The sequence below is a fragment of the Trachemys scripta genome, chromosome 2, assembly GCF_013100865.1.
Source record: "Trachemys scripta elegans isolate TJP31775 chromosome 2, CAS_Tse_1.0, whole genome shotgun sequence".
Lineage (NCBI taxonomy): Eukaryota > Metazoa > Chordata > Testudines > Emydidae > Trachemys > Trachemys scripta.
Genome location: NC_048299.1, coordinates 120,211,698 through 120,236,677, shown reverse-complemented (window position 1 = coordinate 120,236,677; position 24,980 = coordinate 120,211,698). Strand labels below are relative to the sequence as shown.

Here is a 24,980-nt window from a genome sequence, read left to right as displayed (position 1 = left end):
TGTACTTCCTCCCAGGATCCCATTTCCCCATTTACCTCAGGGGTTTGGTCTCCTTCCCCTGGTGAACCTAGTTTAAAGCCCTCCTCACTAGGTTAGCCAGCCTGCTGGCGAAGATGCTCTTCCCTCTCTTCGTTAGGTGGAGCCCATCTCTGCCTAGCACTCCTCCTTCTTGGAACACCATCCCATGGTCGAAGAATCCAAAGCCTTCTCTCCGACACCACCTGCATAGCATTCGTTGACTTCCACGATTCGACGGTCTCTACCCAGGCCTTTTCCTTGCACAGGGAGGATGGACGAGAACACCACTTGCACCTCAAACTCCTTTATCATTCTTCCCAGAGCCACGTAGTCTGCAGTGATCCGCTCAAGGTCATTCTTGGCAGTATCATTGGTGCCCACGTGGAGAAGCAGGAAGGGGTAGCGATCCGAGGGCTTGATGAGTCTCGGCAGTCTCTCCGTCACATCATGTATCCTAGCTCCTGGCAGGCAGCAGACCTCTCGGTTTTCCCGGTCGGGGCGGCAGATAGATGACTCAGTCCCCCTGAGGAGGGAGTCCCTGACCACCACTACCCTCCTCCTCCTCTTGGGAGTGGTGGTTGTGGAACCCCCATCCCTAGGACAATGCATCTTTTGCCTTCCAATTGGTGGAGTCTCCTCTGCTCCCTTCCCTCAGATGGGTCATCTAGTCCACTCTCTGCATTAGTACCTGTAGAGAGAACATGGAAACGATTGCTCACCTGTATCTCCATTGCTGGTGCATGGACGCTCCTCTTTCTCCTTCTGGAGGTCACATGCTGCCAAGTCTCTTCACAATCCTTCTGTCCCTGCTGCGCCTGCTCTGAATCTTCAGAACATTGTGGCCGTAGAAGCATCTCCTGACGTCTGTCCAGGAAATCTTCATTTTTCCTTATGCAACACATCTGAACCATTTGAGTTTCATCAGTTACTAATAACTAATGCATATTTGCATTCCTTCAGAAGACGCCAACACTAACCATCACCTCAGATGCTTCGCTCTTGGGATGGGGGGCACACCTGCATCCACATTCTGTCCAGGGCCACTGGTCCCCTGCAGAATCCTTTATCCATATAAATCTGTTAGAACTGCGAGCCATCCACAACGTCCTCCCACTTCCTGCCAATCATCAAAGGCAAGGCCATTCAGATCCTTACGGACAATGTAGCTTGTATGTTTTACATAGACAAGGGGGAGCACGATCACACTCCCTATGCATGGAGGCCATGAGGCTCTGGCAATGGTGCATCAGACACAATATCCACATCTCAGCTTCATACCTACCTGGATGCCAGAACACCACAGTGGATACCCTAAGCAGGCACTTTTTCAGGACCATGAGTGGGAGCTTGACAACCACGTACTCCAACACATATTTCCACAGTGGGGGTTCCCAGCAATAGACCTCTTTGAGCCTAATTTCCGACACACCAATTTTGGTTAGTTGATTTCTGGTTCCACATTTCTCTTATCATGTATAATCTTAGTACAGTCCTTGAATTATATCAGTAGCCCTGTCCATTGGCACTCGGGGCATAACGCACAAAAGTCTCACACCTCTGAATGGGTGCCAGCCAGTAGAACTGCATAGCCATTCTGTCAAGTGTCATTTCTCTTCCCAGGTGGCCCCTATGTGGTATTACCTGGGCCAGCTGGACCACTGGCTTTTGGAACTTTCTTGGTTCTTAGCAGCAGCATTCTATCCTCCTCTATCTTGGAATCCCTCATGACCTGATGTGCCCTTTTCTCAACCAGCTCAAAATGGGACCACTGTTTCAATAGCTGAAGGTCTAGTACTGTGTTATCTGCACAAACGAGCTGTTCAAAAACCTGGTCCCCAGTTTGGTTACTGAGGGGTGGAGTCAGACCCTTACTGTTCTGATTAGGCCCTGTTGTGTGGTCATTCATTTGTAAGGAGGGTCCTTCACCCAGGACTTCGTCCTCCTCTCAAGCACTGTCCTCATGGTGTCCTTTCCTAGCCACCATGGTTATCTCGTGCCTTCCAGGGTCTTTTGCCCTTTACCTCCGTGTCTCTGAACAACCTCCAGTGTCTTTCCAGGATGACGGGATAGGCCAAATCTTTGGCCACTCTGGCCTGCACCATCTTGGTGTGGTTTTGCACGATCAACCTCATCCCTCTCATTAAGTAGGGTCATCTGTCTCTGTGGATACAATGGAGGTATATTGTACCTCTGTGCTTCCCCTGCCCACCCCACCAGTTGTTCCCTGACCAGGGTCTGGTTTCAGTCAGAGTCTATCAGACTTTGTACAGTTACTCCATCCACTTGTATGGGGATGAACATTTTCCCTGGGCCTCTCTTCTGAGCCTGGCTGTCTGCTGTCCATGCTTGCCTGTAATTACAATCCGTGAACTGGTAGTCCTGCTGGAAATGGCCTTGTTGCCCACAGCTGAAGCAAGCCCATGTAGTTGAATGTTAATTCATTAATTCTCCTGAGGGGATAAGGTTTCCCCACTAGGCTTGGATCTCTCCTTATCAGGCTGAGGGTGGGCTTCTGGACCACTCTCAATGTGAATGTACTCCCCTTACTGGGATTTGATGCCCCAGTTCCCCAGGATCCCTCCAGTTGGATTCAGGGATTGGTAGTGCATGGGCCCCAGGGGTACACTGGACCAGCCTTTGCTGTTTTTGCTTCAGGACATCAGATAGTTTTCCATCAGGGCAACAGCCTCTGTGAGAGTTTTGGGATGGTGCCTCACCACTCATTCATGCCCCCCCTCACCCATGGGGAAGAACTGCATGAACTGCTCCCATTATGACCTTCTCTGGCACCTGAACACCTATGCAGCCCTCTGGCCGGAGCCACTGCCAGCAATGTTCTTTCAGACTCTAGGCGAGAGCCCAGGGCCAAGCCCCAAGCAAGAATTTCTTATGGCAGAACCACTGCTGGTTGGTTTCAGGAAAGATGGTCTAGGTATCTAGGATGGCTGCCTTGACTTGGATGTAGTCCTGGCTGGCCATGGGCCTGAGCCAGACCTATCAATTAGGGGGCCAATAGGGCCCAGCTTTCCATGGACCATTGAACTTCCATGCTGACCCTCTTGAATGTGATGAGGGTCATCCGTGGGCCCCTTCTTAGCTTCACCAGGATGGATGGCTTTGGGATGGATCCTCCCCCTCACGTGATGAGATTTGCTGCCATTGGTGGTTGTAGGAGCATTGTCACCTGCTAGATGAGCCGCTACTCCTGCTTCTGCTGCTGCAACACTATTTCTTTAATCAGCTACTGTTGCTGCAGCAATACTGTCCAAGGACAAGGAAAGGATTTGTGCCTTGGGGAAGTTTTAACCTAAACTGGTAGAAATAAGCTTAGGGGGTCTTTCATGCGGGTCCCCACAACTGTACCCCAGAGTTCAGAGTGGGGAGGGAACCCTGACAGTAGGTGTCAGCTTGCAAGGTGCACTTGTTAAAAATGCTTGGAGATTAACAACAAGAGCCGCTGACACACTTGATACGACAAGTCAAAAGCAAAGAAGAAGAGAATAAACTGTATGGAAGTCTGCGAAGGAGGTGTACTTTTCTTCTAGAACCATACAGAATAATCTTCTCCATTTCATTAAAGTAAATATATCTGGTGGATGGCTATCTGCTATTTAAAAGAATGCTTTGAACCATTAGGGAACACTCCGTTTCCTGAGAAGATAGCCACTGAGCATCCATAACAGATGGAGGATGAGGGTCAGGATGTGTCATCTGGTCATAGGTCTGTGATGCTATGTTCGAAATCTGAAGCAGAAATATGGGATCCCAAATGAAAAGATTTAAAAGGTCCAAGAACTAACACTGATGAAGTCAGGCTGGTGTTATCATAATTAGCATGGTGTGAGCCTGTCTGAGTTTGAATGAAATTCTTCAAACTGGAGGAATGGTAGGGAAAGCATATAGAAGTTTGCTCTTCCAATACAGTAGAAAGGTGTCTGATATGCATCCTGGGCTGTGATCTGCTTTGGAACATGCTTCCTTTTGTCATATAGCCAAGAGGTCTATTTCGTCCATTCTCTGGGTCTGAAAAATGCACCTTACTATGTACGTTCTGAGGAACCATTCATGGTCTCTGCTGAATGTCCTGTTGAGATGGTCTGACACAGTTCTGAACCCCTGGGAAGTGAGAGGCCTTGAGTATGATCATATTCTTTGTGAAGAAACTACAGTGGTCCTTTGCCTAATGACAGAGCATTGTTGTGATAATTGAACCTACAAATTCTGGACCTTCTCACTGAGATGAGAGAAGAACAGGATTCCAGGGCAACTAGCATGGTGTGATGCATTATCCAGCTCAGAAAGAAGTTGAAGATCCTGGGGAGATTTGCAAGGGAAAACCTGCACAACCAAGAGCAGGCTTATTGTAAGGAGGCCCATCTACGTGAGTTCCAGCGAGGAGACTGATTATTGTTTCTGCTGCCAATGTCGGAATCCAACCTATTGGCCTGATGACAGTGTCATTTTGAGGTATTGAGACATGTTGGGGAGTATGATTATGAGATCTGGCAACCTGCGAGGTAGAATCAGAATATGGGTCTCAAACCCAGGACCACAGGTCTTATAAGAGCTGGTAAGCGCCAACCTGCCACCCACTAACAGTTGCTAGGGCAGAAGCTGACCCCCAGAGAAGACTCCAGTCCTGGAACCTGATTGACAGAAGGCTGGGGCAATCCTGATTGGTCCACAGCTTCTATATAACCCTAGCACAGGAACAGGAATTTGTCCATGCAACCTTGCTCTGGACTGTGTGTCTTGGGACTCTGTTCCTGCTCCCCTGGCTTGACTTTCTGGTGGCCTGTCTCTGCTCTCAAGGTTGTTTCCTGCTTCTGGTCTCCTGGTAACCTGACCCTGCCTGCCTTCCAACACTTGACTCTCAGTTTGCCCTCTGACCTCCTGGTATCAGACTTGGCTTGACTCCTAGTTTGACCACTAGGTCAGACAGCCCACATCCCAATCCTGACACAGACCGAGGTATATCACATCAACTTATTAAAGGCGTGGAAGGGCCAGGAGGGTCTCCTCATCACTCCACTACCCCCCCCCCCCAACCCCAAACTCAGCCCTCAGACTTCTGTGCTGCAAGATCGTAACCTTGCACTGGTAGGGAAACATCTGTGGCCTGAGCAAGATCAGCAAATTTGTCAGCTGGATGCTTCATTCCCAGAGGTATTCTTGGCAATGCCTGGGCAAATATATGTGGTGTTCCAGCATACTGACACTGTACTCAGATGGAGGTGTGCAAGAGTCTGCAGCCTCTTCCAAATAAGATGTGGGAGACAGTGGACCAGGAGCTCTAGACCATGTTAGATGTAGGGAAGGCGGAAGAGTTGCACGACATGTGGAGAAGCCCAATTGTGCTCATGCCCAAACAGGATGGATCAAGCTGGTTCTGCATCAGTTTTCACAAGGTGAATGCAATTTTGAAATGTAGTGCATTGCAAGGCCAGTGAAGTATTAGAAAGACTGGGGGTGGCCACTCTCAACAAAGGGATCTCCTTGATGCCCAAGTCTAAACAGAAGACTGTCTTCTCCACTCCATTCAGGTTATAGCAGTCTGAAAACCAGGTCCTTTGGGCTCCAGGGAGCTTCTGTCAACTCAGCAGTTGATTAATAGAGTGTTGGGGCCATATGGGTCATACACAACTGTCTACATTGATGATATCATATATAATGATGGGTGGGCTGGCCATATAAGGCACATTACTGCAATCCTACAGGCTTCTACGGAGACAGGGTTGATGGCCAGTCCAACCAAGTGCTGCCTGGCCACCCAGGAAGTCACCTACCTAAAGTATACTATGGGAGGGGGACAGTTACGACCCCTAGTGGACAAAGTCCAAGCTCTAGTGGACTGCCCTGTCCCCTTCATCAAACAACAAGTTTGCCATTTCTTGGGATTAGTGGGGTACTATGGGGGATTCATCCCAAACTTCACTACCATTGGTGCCCCTTTAAAGGATTCTACAACCCAAAAATCCATTGGATGACAAACTGCAACGAGTCATTCAGAACACTGAAAGACCAGTTGAGCCAGGAACTGGTGCTGTTCCACCCAGACTTCACAAAGACATTTATCGTACAAACCAATGTATCCAAAGTTGCACTTGGAGCAGTGTTGTCTCAAGAATTTGGAGGAAGAGAACATCCCATCTTCTTTCTCAATAAAAAGTTTTTTTTCCCATGGGAGGTGCCATACTAGTCATTGAGAAGGAAGTCCTGGCAGTGAAATGGGCTGTTGATGTACTGCAATATTATTTATGGGGATAGTCCTTCCACCTAGTGACTGACCATGCGCCACTCTAGTGGCTGAACTCCATGAAACATCACAACCTGTGCATGGTATAATGGGGCAGAGCTACCCTAACTCTCCCTCAGTTCCTTGTCACTGGAATCCAATAAATTAGACTCTTATGTAGAAGGGAAGGAGGATGAGTTGTGGAATGGACATGAGCAACACATCTTAAAGAGCAATAGTTACAGAACAGGTAAATAACAGTTTTTCCTTCTTTGAGTGATTGCACATGTCAATTCTTCTTCAGATGACTGACAAGCAGTTCAAGGTGGAGGAGGCTTTCACAGCCTATCTGAACAGAGACTGTGTAATGGGGTGGCACCCACCTCTCACGAGTGCCCCTGGTCAAGTGTGTGTGTGCCTGCAGTTTTCTCAGTTTCTCAACTCACAGTGTCTCCTGTGAGCTGCTGCCCTTGTCAGGTGGGTCTTTGTTGACTCATCTCTCTGGCCAAGTCACACTCTGTCCATGTGCGAAAAATAAACAACCCCCTTCCAGGGTATACTATTCAACCGGGCTTAGCTCAATGCCCTCGGTAATGTCCTTTAACAGTCTAATTGGGCTCATCATGGTACCCCTCCGTTGGCAATGTCTCTGTAGCCCTCCCCAGGCTCAATCCTCAGTCTGACCAACAGGGCCTATCTCAGTACCCTAATTGGCCAGTTTATATGTGAAGGTTCCAGCTTTGGGTTGGAGTAGCACCCCTCAGGGTCTTTGCCTGCCCTTTAGTCCTTTGACCCCAGATCTTCAGCTGGGTCAGTCTCAATTCAGTCCCCTTCCAGGGGTAACAGTTCCATGGACAGTACCTTCCCTGGGCCTGTCTAAATTCCCTTCTCTCAGGGCACAGCAACTTCCCCAATGGCTTTGGGGGGGACTCAGGCCCACCCACTACTCCGAGTCCCAACCCAGGAACTCTCTAAGTAGCAGCCATGTGCCATATCCCTTTAACTAACTGCTTTTCAATGGGCCACTTCTGCATAACCCCTCTTAATTGTTTCCTGGCAGCCAGCCAGAAGCTATTCCCTCGTTTCCTCAATCCCTGCCAGCAACTACCTGCCTTAACCTTGCAGCCAGCAGGAGAATCTCTTGCTCCCCCAGTCCCTGCTAGCAGACTGATTTATCCAGCCCTTTCTGCTCCTGCAGCCAGCCAGGAGCACCTCTTGCTCCCAGGTTCCCTACAAGCAGACTGAACTCACTCTGGCCCTGCAGTTCCTTTTACATGAACCTGCTGGGCCCTCATTGGCTACTCCCTGCAGCCTCTCTGATTGACTGCTTCCCCTGCAGCCACTCTAGTCTGCTTGGAGGACCTCTCCACTGCTCCTTTTCTGGGATGGGTGTGGGAGGACCCTGAGGCCTCCAGCGGGGGGCCTTTGGGCCTAGTCCACCCCATCACAGACCTTGACACTTGGGAGACAGCATAATGAGCAGAGAATTTGTGATAAGGTGCTCAGAAGGATGGGCACCCTAGCAGTTGGCGCTCCAGACTTCTGGCCCATTCCCTGTCTGTCAGGGTGGGAGAGGTGCCTGTTTCCTGACCCCAAGCAAGCAATCTTCAGGCTTCCACCTACATCTGGGCGACAGCCCTTAAGGGAGTGTGGTGGGGGACCTAGGCCTTCCCTTTCCTCCAGAACCCAACCCAGGGTTATATGGGAAGCAACCCTGTTAGGGTGCTCCCTGCAGAGTCTAAGGCCTTGTCTACACTACAGGGGAAATTTGATCTAAGCTATGCAATTTGAGTTATGTGAATAGTGTAACTCAAATTGACATAGCTTAGATCTATTTACCGTGGGGTCCACACTACATGCATCTCCCGTCGACTCCCCCTACTCTTCTCGATCCAGCGCTGTACAGGAATCAACGGGAGAATGATCTGCGGTTGAAGCCCTAAATTAAGGAATATCTGGGCTTTATAAACGTTTATGAAGGCTCAGGTTGGAGCCCAGAACACAGAGAGGAAGCTGCTGGGGAGATAGCTCCTCAGAGGAGCTGGTTAGGAAGCTACTCCCAGTGATGTCTCCCCCGAGAGCAGAAGCTCCTGGACAGAGAAACAACCCCAGAACACAAAAAGAGAAAGCTCCAGAGGAGAGAGACTACAAAGCTCTCTAGACAGGGCGTGCCTGAGAGTTACCCTGAGTCAGCAGGGAAGAGACTGCAGAGCTCTAAGCCAGTGGTTCTCAACCAGGGGTATGTGTACCCCTAAGGGTGCATGGAGGTCTTCCAGGGGGTACATCAATTTATCTAGATATTTGCCTAGTTTTACAACAGGCTACATAAAAAGCACAAGCAAGGTCGGTACAAACTAAAATTTCATTCAGACTATGACTTTTTTATACTGCTCAATATACTATATACTGAAATATAAGTACAATATTTATATTCCAATTGACTTATTTTATAAGTATACAGTAAAATGAGAAAGTCAGCAATTTTTCAGTAATAGTGTGCTGTGACACTTTTGCATTTTTATGTCTGATTTTGTAAGCAAGTAGTTTTTATGTTAGGTGAAACTTGGGGGTACGCAAGACAAATCAGACTTCTTAAAGGGGTGCAGTAGTCTGGAAAGGTTGAGAGCAACTGCTCTAAGCAATGGAGAATCCTTTTTTTGTAGTTGATTAAATAAATTAGACCCCTGAGGACAATGTTACCTGTATACAAGCTTTACTGAACTTATTAAAAGCTGACTAAGGGAAACTGAGGCATGGATGTAATCGTGATTCCGCACCAGGCCACCAGGGTCACTCCAAAGGTGAGTGCCAGCCATTATACCATGATATAAAGGAGGACCAACTAAACGATCTAGAACAATTCCTTCTGGCTTTCGACTGTAGAACTGGTTGGTAAATGTTTTTTGTTCCCATGAACAATTTCAGTAAAAGCACAAATTTTTGTTTTCCTTAACATTTTTCTTTAAAAAAAGTAAGGTTTTGGTCAAAAACTGGTTTTCAAGCTTTCACTTTTTGATGAAAACCTGTAAGTTTAAATCAAAATCAGACCTAAGAGTTAAACCCTAAGCTATGGTATATATTTTGCAAGTCACAAGTAATATAAAAATTGAATGAAACATTTAAGATAGTTGCTGGTTATATAATTGCTTCTAGTGACTTCATAGACTTCACTCCCTATATATTTGGTTTGTTTTTAGAACTGAAACTGAAAATATTCACAATGGAAGCAAGTCAAAAGGTGACTTCAGAATGGTAAGCCACAGAAAATACATAATGAATAAATACCTTCTTTTACAGCCAGGTTTTCAGAATTGCAAGTATAAAAGCACATATTAGGGCTGTCAAGCAGTTAAAAAATTAATTGTGATTAATCACAAGATTAAAAAAAAATAATGGCATTTTTAATCGCACTGTTAAACAATAATAAAATACCATTTATTTAAATATTTTTGGATGTTTACTACATTTTCAAATATATTAATTACAGTTACAACACAGAATACAAAGTGTACAGTGCTCACATTATATTATTATTTTTATTACAAATATTTGCTATGTAAAAAAGATAAAAGTAGTAGTAGTTAAGTTCACCTCATACAAGTATTGTAGTGCAATCTCTTTATTATGAAAGTTGAACTTATAAATGTAGAATTATTATTGTTATTTTTGTAAATAACTGCACTCAAAAATAAAACAATGTAAAATTTTAGAGCCTACAAGTCAACTCAGAAAGTCAGTGTTCTGGAGATGGGAGGGCTTGAGTTGTGCAGGAGAAGGGTCAGTTGTGCAGGAGAAAGGTGAATTTTTGATGCTGCTCCTGTTGGGCTGGGTTTCTGAGCTCACCAGGCTTGCCTCCTGTCCAAAGAGGAAGAGTTTCATCATAGAAATCTGCATTCAATGTTCAGGGAGGATGTGTGGGGAGGAGGGGAGGACAAGCAATGACTTGTGCAGGAGGAGGGTGAGGGAGGTGTCTTGCTGCTGCTTCTGGAAGGGTGGTTTCTGGTACTGGGTTCGCCAGGCTTGCCTCCTTTTCCTGAGCTAGGTGGGCTCCCTTCAGCTGAGTGAGCTCTTGTTTGCAATGGAGGGTGGGGAGGAGAGGTTGGTGCAGTGAGGCTGAGCTCACCAGGCCCCAGTTCTCTCTGGGGTATCCCCCACAGCAAGGAGCCAGCCAGGGACAATGAGGCCCGGCACGGGGGAAGGGTCGGTCCCCGGAGTGAGGTGCTGGCCAGAGGAAATAGGGCATGGCAGGGTCAGGATTGCTACCTCTCCACTGGAGCTGGGATGGGAACCACTTCCTCTTCTCTTCCTGCCCTCCAGAGGTGTACTGGGTTACTGTGCCTCACTGGACACTGTCAGGTCCCTTCGCAACTGATGCTTCCCTCCCCACCCAGTGTTTTCAGTTAATCACAGGCAGTAACTGTGATTAATTGACAGCCCTAGTACATATACATAATTTTAATATTCCTTTCCACCAGAAACTCACTTAGCACATTTGCTATTAATGTCTGGTCAGAATTTTTGAAATCAAAATATTTAATTGAAAACTGCTCTTTTTATTGAAATGTGTAATGAAAGTACATTATTTGACATTTTCAAATTTTCTATGCACGCACAGACTTCTCTAGCTTAGTCACTCTGAAAAGCACAGTATATATTGAATGTAACTGAAGTTTAGGTTTGTCATGTTGGAGAGCTGGGTTCTCTGCCTGTTAATGTCTTTTTAAAAAATGGGAGGAATTGTTCAGTGGCTGTTCCCAAACTGTCTTCTAGGTTGGGGATCATGCCTGTCCTCAGTAAGTATAGTGAATTTGAATTCCTGGTCTCCTCTTTTCCAACTCAGGGAACTCTTTCCTAGGCTACAGAGTGTTTGATAAATCAGTCTTTCTCTCTCTTATGTTAAGACTTTCTAGAAGTGAGTGATTGTGATCTCACTGCTGTGAGATCATGTATTTTGTTATCAAATTATAATTTGGCACTTTCAGGTGGGCACACAAACTTGCCTTTAACAACTTAAAATACTTTTAAAAATATGCCACACATGTACCTAAAAATAGTATTTTAGGAATCCTTGTCACAGAAATTATATCTATGCAAATTTGAACCATAATCATACCATTATGTTAGAGGAGTTCAGAAAAAAGTGAGACTTTCCTCTGAACAAAATAAAATGGAAGTTCTTAAAGGAAGCTTAATTATGATGCAGTTGCCACAGCACCATAATATATAAATAGTTAATAATTAATAATTAAGTATAATTAAGTTGCCAGTACACCTCTACCCCGATATAACACTGTCCTTGGGAGCCAAAAAATCTTACCACGTTATAGGTGAAATCGCGTTATATCGAACTTGCTTTGATCCACCGGAGCATGCAGCCCCCCCCTCCTCCCCCCCCCGGACCCCTGCTTTACCGTGTTATATCCGAATTCGTGTTATATTGGGTCGCATTATATCAGGGTAGAGGTGTATATGTAGATCAAGGATATATAGCATAGATCTTGGGTTTTGTCAGAGCAATACAACTAGTTCACTCTAAATGGCTTTCTTGGTGTAGCCCTCTACATCAGCTCGTAACATGGTGTCAGAAATAAAGGAGTTTTTACTCCTTTCTTTGTTGTGGCTGATGAGCACTGAATCATTTTTGGCAATAGCTGTGAACAACTTTCCACTCCATGCTATATTGCAAATGTATGGAGAGATCTGTGAAAACTGTAGTTTATTCTGGGGCTCATAGATAAAATGCAAAGTGGCTGCAAAACTGGATTATGAAACCACAGTAATCTGAGTGGCTACACTGAATACAGCAATGGGTAAGGCCTGCTTCCTAATTAGTTAGCACAGATATCCAGCAAATGCAAAACAAAAACACAAAAAAACAAAAACTCAATGTGACAGTGCACCCCATAAGGCTTTATGGAAATATGCTTAGGAATGTATATATATGACATAACTGGAATATGTTTTATACTACATATTCCATGTGACATATCTCTGTAAAGGTTATGATCTACTGAATCTATTCATCCTATTTGTATGCATGCATTGTTTTTGTATTCGAAGACAGGGACACTTCTTAAGTTGCTTTCGGTTAAGTCTGCAGCTTTGGGGCACGTGGTTCAGACCCTGGGTCTGTGTTGGAGCAGATTGGCATGTCTGTACCCCAGACTAAAAGACAAGTCCAATCCTTCATAGGCTTGGCAAACTATTACAGGAGGTTTGTAGAGGGGTTCAGTGACATTGTATACCCAATCACAGACTTATGTAAAAAGCATCAACTTAATTTGGTAATTTGGTCAGAGGCGTGCCAGAAAGGCTTTAACAAGGTAAAAGCACTACGGAGCCTGTGCTGGCCAGCCCTGACTTCGATAAGCCTTTTGAATTGTGTACTGATGCATCAGACACAGAGTTGGGTGCTGTGCTGATGCAGATGGGAGGACAGCAAGAAGCATTCCATTGCCTTCCTAAGCAAAAAGCTGTCCGCTGCCGAACATAATTACTCTGTCATAGAGAAGGAGTGCTATGCCATTGTGTGGGCCGTCAAACAATTAAGGCCTTACCTCTTCAATAGGAGGTTCAGAATTCTAACTGATCATTCACCTTTGGTATGCCTTCACTGGACTAAGGGTACAAACCCCAAACTGCTACCCTGGAGCCTGGTCTTACAGGAATTTGACATGGAGATTATGCATATTAAAGGAAAGGAGAACTGGGTAGCAGATGCCCTGTCCAGAAAAGAGGAATTTTAGGTATACTGCCTCCGCCATGGACAGTGTCCAAGCCTCTGGCAGTAAGTTCAGGAGGAGGGTGTGACAGTGCACACCATAAGGATAGCAAGCATGTAGCCATAGGTTCAAGTGGTTCAAGTGGTTCTTGGGTTTCTCTGGTCCCTCCCAAAAATTCCTCAGCATCAGTTTATCTTTTGGTATGACTGTTGGTGAGTGCATTCCTGAGGTGAGAGTGCTTTATCAGCAGTGGAACGTTCTGTTTTAGTGATTTAGTGTGCTACCATCCGGTTTTACTTGGTCACAGATGGGCTGAGGGGTGGGTAAGTCGTCATCATGGCAACACAATGATCCATTGAGCTCCCTTAGTAAGGCTCTATTCCCAATTTTGATTGTATCTCTGTTACCTGGGATTCTTTCAACCCAAAGCTCTTCGTAACTTTTACTCTGTGCAACGTGGTGTCAGGAAATAAATCAATGGAGACATGGGCGTCCAACTGATAGATGGTTGGCACAAACAGTACAAGAGTGCTCTCACTTAAAGCTATACTTTATTTAATCTCAAACACTTATACACATCTGCCACAGATTAGTAAAACGCCCCAAAAATCCAACATTCAGATTTACCCAGGGTCTTGGGGAGGTCTCAAGTGGATAACTGCAAGTTCAGTGGTTGGCCTTCCATATGCAGGGGAACTTTAGAGGTGTGCAAGCATTCAAGTGTCCATCGAGCTCATATTTCTTCCTCTTTTTATAGCTAACTTGTTAGTATTACATAGCTTGTTCATCAAAAAAACTGCTTAGGAGATGCTAAGTTAAGTGTGGAGATTTCCAGCCTGTCAGGTAGGGAATTTTCCATCAGTTAACCAGCTATATAGCAATAGTTAACTATTGCCAGAATTTCCATCTTGCAAAAATCGCATGCTTCAGAAAAAACAACTCAAGGCAGAAGGTCATATTTACTCCTTGAGGTCACTCACTTCATCCTCTCGTCCTGGTCTGTTAGTTGTGCTGAGGTTTCAGAAAGGCCTCCTTTTAGCTGCTTTCAGAAATAAGCATAACAGTTGGTATTACAGCTGCTGGCAGTGTTTTAAACATGTTACTGGGCTCTGGGCTATCAAAAATCTCATCTCCTGGAACACTCTTATTTCCAGCACCATCAATTGCAGATCCAAGGTCCATCTGCAGTCCAACTCCTATCAGGAAATGCATTGCATAGTAAGACCTTCTTTTAGAGGATGGTACGAAGATGATTCATATCACTAAAGGTCATATTATCTGGATCTGGGTATAGATTTCTGGCAAGATTGGAAATCCTAATTTGGACCAGGTGAATCCCTACCATTATCACATTTGGGCTGGGTGCCTGCTTAAGATCATCTGGACTGCCTCCTAGTATCAGGTCAAAATTAGAGGACTCCCCCTTTGAAGATGAAGTTTTATTTAGCTCCAAAACTGATGAAATCCTGGAGAGGATGGTGGGGTGTTCAGATCTTCTTAATGAATGAATGTACTGAACTATGGAAATGGGCTGTTAGTTGTGGTATAGGCAAAGTGGATCCATGCTGTTTGAGAACGCTTTAATGAATGTGCATGATCTTTTCAGAGAAGTAGGATACTGAGCACTTGGTGCTCAGCTCTGATGCAGGTTATAGGCATTCAGGATTGATGAAACGGTTTACCACTGAGCTTCTTGGGGCACAATTTGACAGCCTCAATGGAAGGCGACAGGGAGTTCCTATTGGCCTAAAATATAGCCTCAGCATAGGCTTTTAGAAATGTATTATTTATCATCCAGTCTGAATCAGCCTTTTCTGCCTGCCATTGGTGCTCGAGTTTCCATCCCTCTCTCCAGGAGATCTGTGTGGGCAATGGGGAAGAAGAGTCCATTTGGAGGCTAGCATGCTAGTTTATAATGGCAATGATTCACCAGGTCCTTGACTCCTCATCCTTTGGATGTGGTGCTGTTGTCCTGTAGCAGGCTTTGGAATTTGTTCAAGTCCAAGAGTCTTCCTGGTGAATCAGGATCACTGGTCTTTTTTGTTGCCTGGACACAGAAAGGTCTCTGACCACTGCCTTAATGAACTGGAGGTCTGTCCAAGACAGTGTCTGGGTTGGGATGTCCTCTATTTTGATACCTAGGCTGTAGATCAGGGCCAGGATGTGACCAGCTGTGTGGTTTGGACCAGAGATGATCTCTGAAAGTGCTAAGGAGGCAAGTGAGGAGATGAGTTTTGGGGCTTGTGCATCTGCAAGCCTTGTCAATATGCATTTTAAAATCTCCAGGATGATAAGACTGGAGCATCTCACCACTACGGTTGACAAGATATTAGCAAGCTCCTGTATGAATCCTTTTGTCTATATTGGTCTGTAAATGAGCATAAAGTCTATTAGCTTTGGCTGTGGTTTCTGCTGTCAGATGAATGAATTTGAATGAAATTGCCTTACCTGCATTTGATGTCTGCAGAGAATTTGAACGCTGTGCTGCCTTTCTTCTTGTCTTATATGTCTGTGATTTTCTGAGTATCTTGGAGGGCACGAGATGGGCTACCGTGGGACCTGCAGTGTCATCTAGGCAGGTCTCAGTGATACAGACTATATTGGATGCTTCATCACTGATGAGCTCATATATTGTTGTTTGTTAACAGCAGATCTTGCATTGATAAGCATCAGTTTTAGTTTAGGATGCTTTGTACTATCTACTTCCAGCCCCTTTTTAGGTAGTGGTCCTTTGCAGTATATAGGTGTTAGACGTCTGGAACCTGGCTTCTTATTTCTGCTTTTCTGTTTCCTGGGACAGTTCCTCCCAATTTGAACTGTGATAGGAGATGAAATGGATATTGCCATGAGATGGGCCAAATGGAGATTGGTTGTCTCATTCACCAGATGCCATGGGAAGGGCAGGTCTGTTGGATATCCGTGGAGTTGTAACCTGGTTGAGTCCTGGGAATGGGCAGAGCTGGAGTAGTGTGTTCCTGGAGTAGTGGAAGGTGTGCTGGAAGCATGGTGGCATAACAGCAATGGAAACAATAATAAATTACAATAATAACAGGTAAGGCTGAGCTGAGCAAGAGGAAGAGTCAATTGCATCAGACATCTATTTCCTTGAAGTAAGCTATCTGTGTTATCATGACATCCCTGTTACTCTTCTCTGCTTAGGGAAGGAGGTGGAAAGGAGAGGGGAAGAGAGAGAGCACGTACCATTTGTCTTGTCTGAGGGCTTGTTTACATTTAACCAATAGTTCATGGCAAGTCGGGATGTAAATCTGCCCCTCACTAGCCTGATTCACATTAAGTGTCTGTGTGGACCCTGATGCTGCACACTAAAAGTGCTATGTGTGCTTTGATCTGTTCCTGTTTCAAAGCAGGCTAGATCAAAATGCAGTACAGAACTTTTAGTGTGTGGCAGCAGGGTCCACATGGGCACTAGTGTGTGGCAGGGTCGATTTACACCTCAGTTTGCTGCAAACTAAGTGTACAGACAAGCTCGGAGTTAGAGCTGTAAAATGGCCTCCTGACCTTCAGGTGGGGACAGGGATTTGTACTTGTAAAGAGAGTTGAGTCCTTTTGGCAGCCTTCTGCCTAGTGATGGTTCCTGTGTTGAGGGAGGAGCTAGAGAGGAGTCACAGCCTCATTTTCACCTTTTAGAAAATGTCTTTCAATTTTCAAAAAGTTAAGATGTGACCAAAGGTACTCCCCTGCTATTTCCACTGGTGCTGGCCAGCTGCAGAGCCAGCTGGAGCCCACTGCTACTGTGTTCCTGCTGGAGTGAGGAAGGAGAAAGTGGTCAGAGGAACAGAGACCTGACCTTTTAAGGGCTCTCAGGCTTCTCAAGAGGCAAGTAGCTGGAGTAGCTGGTCCCAGTTATGAGGGTGCAGACATATAGAGATACAAATAAAGCAGAAGTCTCGCCTTAGGTAGAGACATCAGTCTCTCCAGTTTGGGAGGATTTCAGACTTCATTTTAATTCTGTTTGATTTCTTTTCTGTAGCATCAGCTGTGCCTTTTTTTTAAAAAGTAAACATAGATTCAAATATTTTAAGGCCAGAAGTGACAATTGTGATCATGTGGTCTGACCTCCTGTATAACACAGACCATAGAACTTCCCAAAAACATTTCCTAGAGTGTATCCTGATTTAAAAATTGTCAGTGAAGGAGAATCCACCACACCACTTGGTAAATTGTTCCATGAGTTAATTACTTTCACTGTTAAAAATATATGCCTTATTTCTAGCAGCCCAAAGAGCTGAGGCCCTTTGCATGAAGAGAGCTTTTACTGGGTATTGGCTCAGCAGAGAAGAGATCCCTTTTTCCCAGAAAAGGGTTTATTTCCCTCCAACAGACTGTCTCCTAGTTTTTGTGTTAGGAATATTGGAATTGGGATCACTGTAGAGCTCCCAGAGTGATATTGTAGCTAAAGGGGCTAATGCTTGCATTGATCCTTGGATGTATAAATAGGGTAATATTCAGAGATAGAGTGATATAAAATTATCTCTGAATGTGGCATTACTGAGACCATTACTAAAATACTAGTTATACTTTGGGTTCAACTCAGATGAATAAGGGGTTATATCACCACCTGCCCTGCAATTCTGGATGCCTTAAACATTATGCTTCTGTGGCTCACAGCACTGACACCAGCAGCCAGCCTACAAGCATGCAGGTCATACCCTGGCTTCCACTGCCAAGTTACATTTTGAAGAGTGACCCCAACACCCTCCCATTATCAAATTTCCCCAAAACCATCTGCCAATGTGACAATCTGCTGTGGTTCCCAGAATCGTGAGTTATTGTGGTACCCCTCTCAGCCTCAGCAAGTGATCGTTTTGCTATTGCTAAGCTGCATGACAAATCACTGACACACCAGCTTATCTGCCTGAGGACAAAAACTTTTGTCCTCTGACTTTAAATTCTGTGACAACAGGGATGTTAACGGGCCACTTCATCTTGAATGGTCCCTTAAAATATGCGCTATCTGCCTATGCTAAACTATCTGTTCAACCTTGTATTTAGCTGTGACACTCTTAGTATTTTCCCCAGACCCAAGGAAGAGTCAACGGAAGTTGGTCCATTAAAAAATACTACCTCACCCACTTTTGTGTCTCTTGCATCAGAGACACATTCAAGCACGTGGAACCACATTCCTTTTTCTCAGGTGGGGTATTATGTCCTGTTTGCACACATTTTAAGAACATAATTTCAGCATATGTTTGTAATTTTGCATATGTTACTCCTACATACACCACACAATAATATTAATTATCAATGAGTTATGAGTTTTCCAAATATATATTACATAGCACTTTTGGGATCTATAACATGAAAACAGTGTTTTAAGTGTAGTGAAGATGTCTGGCTTGATAAGAGTTGCTGTTTTATAGAGTAGTGAACCACCTATGGGCCTCTGTCTCACATTACTTTGCCCTAGTTCTGGTGTCTACACTTCTAAAAGGAAGTTGAAAAAATCGGAGAGGATTCAGAGAAGAGCTACAAGAATGATTCAAGGTGTGGAAACCTGCCTTACGGTGAGAGAGACTTAAGGAGTTCAATCTAGGTAGTTTATCAAAGAGAAGATTAAGATGTGACTTAATCATGGTCTAGAAGTCCCTGCATGGGAAGAAGATGTTTGATTCTAGAGATGTCTTTTATCTACCAGACAAAGGCATAATAAGATCCAGTGGAAAGAACCATCAAATTTTTTAATAGTGAAGGTAATTAACCATTGGAACATCTTACCAAGGGATGTAGTGGATTCTTCATCACATTAACTCTTTAAATCCAGATTGGATGTATTTCTAAAATATATACTTTTGCTCAACCAGCAGCTGCAAGAATCAGGAGGTCAGACTAGATGATCGTAATGCTTGCTTCTGGACTTAAAATCTTTGATTTTGTATCTTATAATTCTGATTATTATTGACTGTCTCATCTCCCATCCCCTTTTCACATTTGTGGTTATGCTGAGGGTATGTCTACATTGCAATCATAAATTGGGATTAATGTAGCTATCTGAGGTACCAGTAGCAATGAAGCTGCAGCAGCATGGGCTTCAGCACAGCCTAGCTGCCCAAGTAATTACCATAAGTTCCAGGTGATCTTGTACAGCCTCCATTGAAGCCCATGCTACTGTGACTTCACTCCTGTTAGTGCCCAATCTAGCTAGATTAAAGCTAGCTTGGGTATGTTTACACAAGATGCATTTGGGGAGGAGGGATAGCTCAGTGGTTTGAGCATTGGCCTGTTAAACCCAGGGTTATGAGTTTAATCCTTGACTGGAGCAAAGTCCCAGCAGAGGTGTGCTGTCATGACTGCACTAGTATAGCATACTCTAGTTTGAAATTGGTGTAAGGGGGATTAGTGTTAGTCACAGTTTACATTGGTATTGTGCAACTAGTTTAAGAGTGTGAACCAAGTCTTCCATGATTTCTTGCTACTCATCCATTCAGGAACTGACTGGAAGTTTCTAGTGAGGGATTGAAGCACTAATGGATAGAGTGGGTGGGGGTTTGTGTTCAATTATCAGCACCAGAGGACCACAACTTTAAAAGCCAGGTTGAGTTCTCATTCTGTCTTGTGCTGGAAGCTCAAGAACTAGGAATGGGAATCTCCTGTGAAGATCAATCCTGTCTATGTTGGTGCAGTGAAAAACCTGAGTGGAAAAATGCATATAATTTATATTTGCATAACATCTTTCCTCTCAACTCTCTCAATTATCCTACCACACAAATACCTCGATTCCTCCCTGCACATGCTGTTCACCAATGTTCCCTTTTGGCTCTTCCACACTGCACCAGTATTCTTTCTGTCTCCCCTAACCAATACATCAACATACTATGCAATGAAAATTTAGCTTATATAAGCATTTTAATCATTCAAATTTATGTTTTAAGGATTGAAATGATAGATTCTGTAAATGATAGATAAAACTATAATGCACAACAGAAATTCCAAAAACATCTATTGTAAAAATGCAGGCTGGTAGTAACAATAAAAAGATCATAAATGAGAGAATAGATTTTTTTCACTGTTTATTTTTTTTTAAAGTGTAAAACACAATTTAGCAAATTTAACAATGTAGATTTCTCCCCTTACTGCCTCCCCTCCCTGCCAAAATCAGTCAGAAGATATTCAGCAGAAATATCAGGATCCTGCAGCCCTTAGGAAGGACTATGGCCATATGAGTGTATGTAAGTATGAAATTATCAGTATGCTTACTGTGTTTTAACTGGTCACATTGATTATTTGAAGGCTGCACTGATTAAATTGGTTCAGCTTTTCTTTTAAAAACAATTTTGGTGTGACCATAGCATGAAAGGTCTAGAATCTCAGCTGGTGTAAATCAGCATACACCGATTTACACCAGCGAAGTATCTGGGCCAAAGTAACTTCTCTGCTCCTCTAATCAAACTGTCTCTTCTTGCTCTTATTTGTTGTAGGGGAACCTGTGGAATATAACATCGAACAAAGCACAGAAACCACCCAGAAAGAAGGTAAAATGCAACTGCAACAGCAAATCAGCCCCATTAGAAATGAAGGAAATGTGGAGTCAAAAGGAAGAGGTTTCCTTGAGTTAGTGAAAAGGTACTATAGTAGCTTTAAACCATCTAGAGACAGATTTATCCATGGCAGGGAGCAGGGACAATGCCAATTCATGAATTCATTATAGCTGAATGGTAGTTGAGGTTGGGACTTGCTTACTGTTTAACAGCTGTTTTTTTCAGTGCTCTACAATCCACATGCTTAATGGATTGTCCTGAAAATTGCTCTTTGCCGAGGGGGTTTTGGGGCAGGGCTAGTGGTCCAAATTTGGGTTCAGTTCGGTTCCCAAGCTACAGTTTCCACTAGAAGTCCAATGATATGCAAACATTAAATTTATTTTTATGTTTTTGTGCACAATGGGGATTAAACTATATAACTCTAATACTTCCAAAACTTGGAATTAACCTCAGCTAGTGCTGGGCAACCACTGTCTCTTTGGACACACAATATTTCAAAAGTTCTTCAGGATAAAGTTTGAAACTACAATATAGGTTGAAAGAAAGTGATATGCCAAAGAGAGTGAAGTGTGCATAAGCAACAGGATTAAGGTTCTGCTGTAAGCCAGAACCCAAGCACAACCCATGTATTTTGAGGTTTAATTCTGTCCTCGGCAGCTTTCTGATAATAGGTGTTATGCATATCAGTTGCATTCTTCATGTGCTCTTTCTAGAATTTTTGCTCTGACAGCAAAGCTTGTTCAAGAGCTGAGATTTCAAAGTGCTCTAAAATGCATATGCTTACTCAAATTTTACTTTAGAAGTATTGTCATAGAAAATAATATTAACTAAATAAAGGGAAGATGAAAGATTCTAGTAAGCAGCTGCATTACGGTAATGTAATCATAAGTCATGCTGTTCCCTAGTTTTCAGAAGTATTCAGTGTGAGTGTGATCAGAGAAAAGCAAATAGCTATGACTCATCAATGTCAACATGATCAAAGCTGCTGTTCTGCATCAGGAAACACATCAATTATAGAGAGTCCTGTTCTAAGGACTGATGTAAAGTCCACAGTGACTAATGTTGTACCAAAATACTGTCATCAGTTTATCATGAAAAATAAACATATAAAACAAACGTAAACTTTCTTCAGTAATTCACCCAATCTACACAAAGCAAGGATCACACCCATCAATTTCACTCCTCAACGTGCTGGAATTCCTTGGAAAGGGGGCTCTGAAGGAAATGTCAGACACTAGAAAAATCTTAGTTGTGTAGGACTAGATCCACAGAGGGATTTAGGCATGGCAGGGCTGAGTATTATAGTGCCTACCCTTTAGACATCCTGTCACCTAGTAGAATTCACAGCCCCAGGTTAGGCACCCAGGCTCCCTATACAATGTCTGGGGAGAGTTAGGTGCCTAAGAATGGGATCCTTTGGCAACGTCTACACTACAGAGTTTTGTCGACAAAAGTTACGTCGACAACCAAAAAACGCTATAGTAACATCGCTATTGCATGTTCACACTACGCTCCCTCTGTTGGCAGAGCACATCCACACCTAGTGCTTTAGCATTGACAGTGAGAGTGGTGCACTGTGGGTACCTATCCCACAGTCCCACTCATCACCTTATGCTGCTATGACTTGTGGGTTGGCGGAATGGATCGCAGCGCATCATGGTGTGGGCTCAACGTCCCATGATGCATTGTTTTCTGTCCCAACATTCCATGGTCTTCCAGCCATCTGTGTGTGAAAGGAGGGATCCCAAACTGCTCTCCAGTGCTCTGCTAGTTGTCATTAACACATCGCGGTTGGCAGTTTAGTTAATTATAAAGTTTCTAACTGAACAGTATTCAGAGTTGCCTGACCTGCTGGGTGACATGGATAGGAGTGACATATGATTACTTTTGGCATTCATGGAACAGCTGCACGCAGTGGACTGGCACTTTTGGGCTCAGGAAACAAGCACTGAGTGGTGGGATTGCATCATTATGCAGATCTGGGATGATGAGCAGAGGCTGCAGAACTTTCAAATGCGGAGAGCCACCTTCCTGGAACTGTGTGCAGAGCTTGCCCCAGCACTGCGGTGCAAGGACACCAAAATGAGAACTGCCCTCTCAGTGGAGAAGCATGTGGCAATTGCAGTATGGAAACTGGTGACTCCAGACTGCTACTGGTTGGTTGCTAATCACTTTGGAGTGATGAAGTCGACTGTTGGGGCCGCTTTAAGGCAAGTGTGCAAGGCCATTAATCACACCCTGCTGCGAAGAACCATGACTCTTGGCAATGTGTGTAAAATAATGAATGGCTTTGCAGAAATGGGTTTCCCTAACTGCAGAGGGGCAATAGATGGCGCACACATCGCAATTTTGGCACTGGATTACCTTGCAACGAAATACATCAATAGAAAGGCGTACTTTTCCGCAGGCATTTCACTGACTGTCAGGATGGTTGTGAACCCATTGGACTTGGATAGTTCTACTACAATGGCTAAGATTGTCCAGGGGCCAGGTGGAATCTCAAGGAGTTGTGGGAGTCCCAGGGATTTATTGTGCAGTGCCTTGGAGCGGGCACATACCATTGCAAGAGGCCGCATAGGCCTGCACTGTGTCCTGTAAGCAAAGTCACTAGAAGAAATGAATTTTAAAGTGGCCAAAATGTTCTGCCACAGGGGAATCATGGCATACCTGTAGGGTGGTAGCCTCAGAGGTCCAAGGGGATATATATGCCCTTTTACATAGGTTACCCCATCTAGGCCCTTGTGGGGTTCCTTACTTATGGTTTCCTGGTCAGCAGGAGGGATCCCATGCACAGAGGCTGATCTTATGAGGGTGAACAGATCTTGGGGAGGAGCTACACCCAGAAAGTTCTGAAGCTTGAGGATGCAGGAGGTTTTCAGGTTCAGGTCTTTCAAGTCAGTGTAATACTCACTCTTCTGGGACAAAGCATCAGCTTTGCTGATTTTGGTTACTGGGCAACAAGAGATTACAAAATTAAAGTGCAAAAAGAATAAGGCCCACTGAAGTTGTCATTGGTTGAGGACCTTAGCCCTATGCAGATATTCAAGGTCCTTGTGGTCAGTGTACAGCTGGACAGGAAACTGGACCCCTTCTAGATAGTGGCACCACTTCTGAAAAGCGGTCTTAATTGCCAGTAGTTCTTTGTCTAAAATGTTGTAGTTCTTCTAGGGGGGTTTGAGTTTTCTGGAATGGAAGGTGCAAAGATGTAGCAGTTGTTGAGGACCATGCGTTTGGGATAGCACAGCTCCGATCGCTAAGTTGTAAGCATCTGCCTTGAGGATGAAGGCTTGCATGGTGTCGGGGTGGACCAATATGGGAGCAGTCATACAGGTGAGCTTCAATTGTTTGAAGGTCTATTAGACCTCAGTGGAGAATTGGAACCTGATGTTTTTGAGGAGCAGGACAGTGAGATGGTTGATCCACTCTGAGAACTTCAGAATGAACTGCTGATAGGAGTTTGTGAACACCAAGGAGCATTGTAGTTCATGAACATTCTGTAGTGCTGCACACTGTATGGATTCATTTTGATACCAGCAGGAGAGAGGATGAAACCTAGGAATTCTATGGAGGACTGATCAAAAGCACATTTTTCTAGTTTGGCGTAGAGGCCATGTTGGCATAACCTGTCCACAATGGAACAGACTTGCATGGTGTGCTCTTCAGCATTGTCTGAGAAAATAAGCATGTCATCCCGCTATTGGTCCAAATGTCCTAGAGTACATCATTTATAAATTGATGGTTGGTGCATTTATCAACCCAAATGGCATCACAAGATACGCAAAGTGTCCATAACGTGTTCAAAAGACGGTGTTCCATTTGTTCCCAACTCTAATACATACTAGGTTGTAGACCAGTGGTTCTCAACCCGCGGCCCATGGGCCACACGTGGCCCAATTAGCACACAGCTGTGGCCCAGCTCAGGAGTCGGGGTTGGGGCTCCGGCTGCCCCCAGCCCCGTGCAGTGGCAGGGTCAGGGTCCCAGTTTCTCCCCCCATGCAGCGGCAAGGTCAGTGGCAGGGCTGTCAGCTGTCCCCCAGCCCCATGCAGTGACAGGGTCAGGGTCTGGGGTCCCGGCTGCACCCTGGCCCCACACAGTGGGGTCCAGGATCCCTGCACAGTTGGGGTCAGGGTCCCTGCCACCTGCCCCGCATTCTGCTTCTGGCCTCATTCTGTGGAGGGGTCTCTGGGCAGAGGGGTCTGTGATAGCAGCCAGCCAGGAATTCCTCTAGTTCAGTAGATCTCAAACTTATTTGATTGTGTCCCCCTTCTTTGTGTCTGTAATCATCTGTAATCCCTGCCCCCCCCCCCAGTACATATACTGCCATCCCGCTCTGAAGGCAGCACCGTGCCAGCAGCAGCAAAGAAGTAAGGGTGGCAATGTGAAAAGCGATATTCTTCAATTCACTTTTCACAGCAGACTTAGCGCTGCATTGCCATCCTTACTTTATTGTGGCTGCTGCCACCCCCAGGCTGACAGCTGAGCCCCGCTGGGTCCAGGTGAGGGATCAG

At 44.7% G+C, this 24,980-nt stretch overlaps 1 protein-coding gene across 1 annotated transcript in view; it reads left to right on the top strand.

The window, feature by feature from the left end:
* The window catches only part of MAJIN (membrane anchored junction protein), a 142,287-nt gene that overhangs the window by 74,101 nt on the left and 43,206 nt on the right, over positions 1–24,980 (top strand). The window contains exons 8-10 of the mRNA XM_034759393.1: positions 9,451–9,505; positions 20,093–20,162; positions 20,412–20,556. Coding sequence (XP_034615284.1) covers positions 9,451–9,505; positions 20,093–20,162; positions 20,412–20,556 — 270 coding nt within the window. The remainder of the gene's footprint in view (positions 1–9,450; positions 9,506–20,092; positions 20,163–20,411; positions 20,557–24,980) is intronic.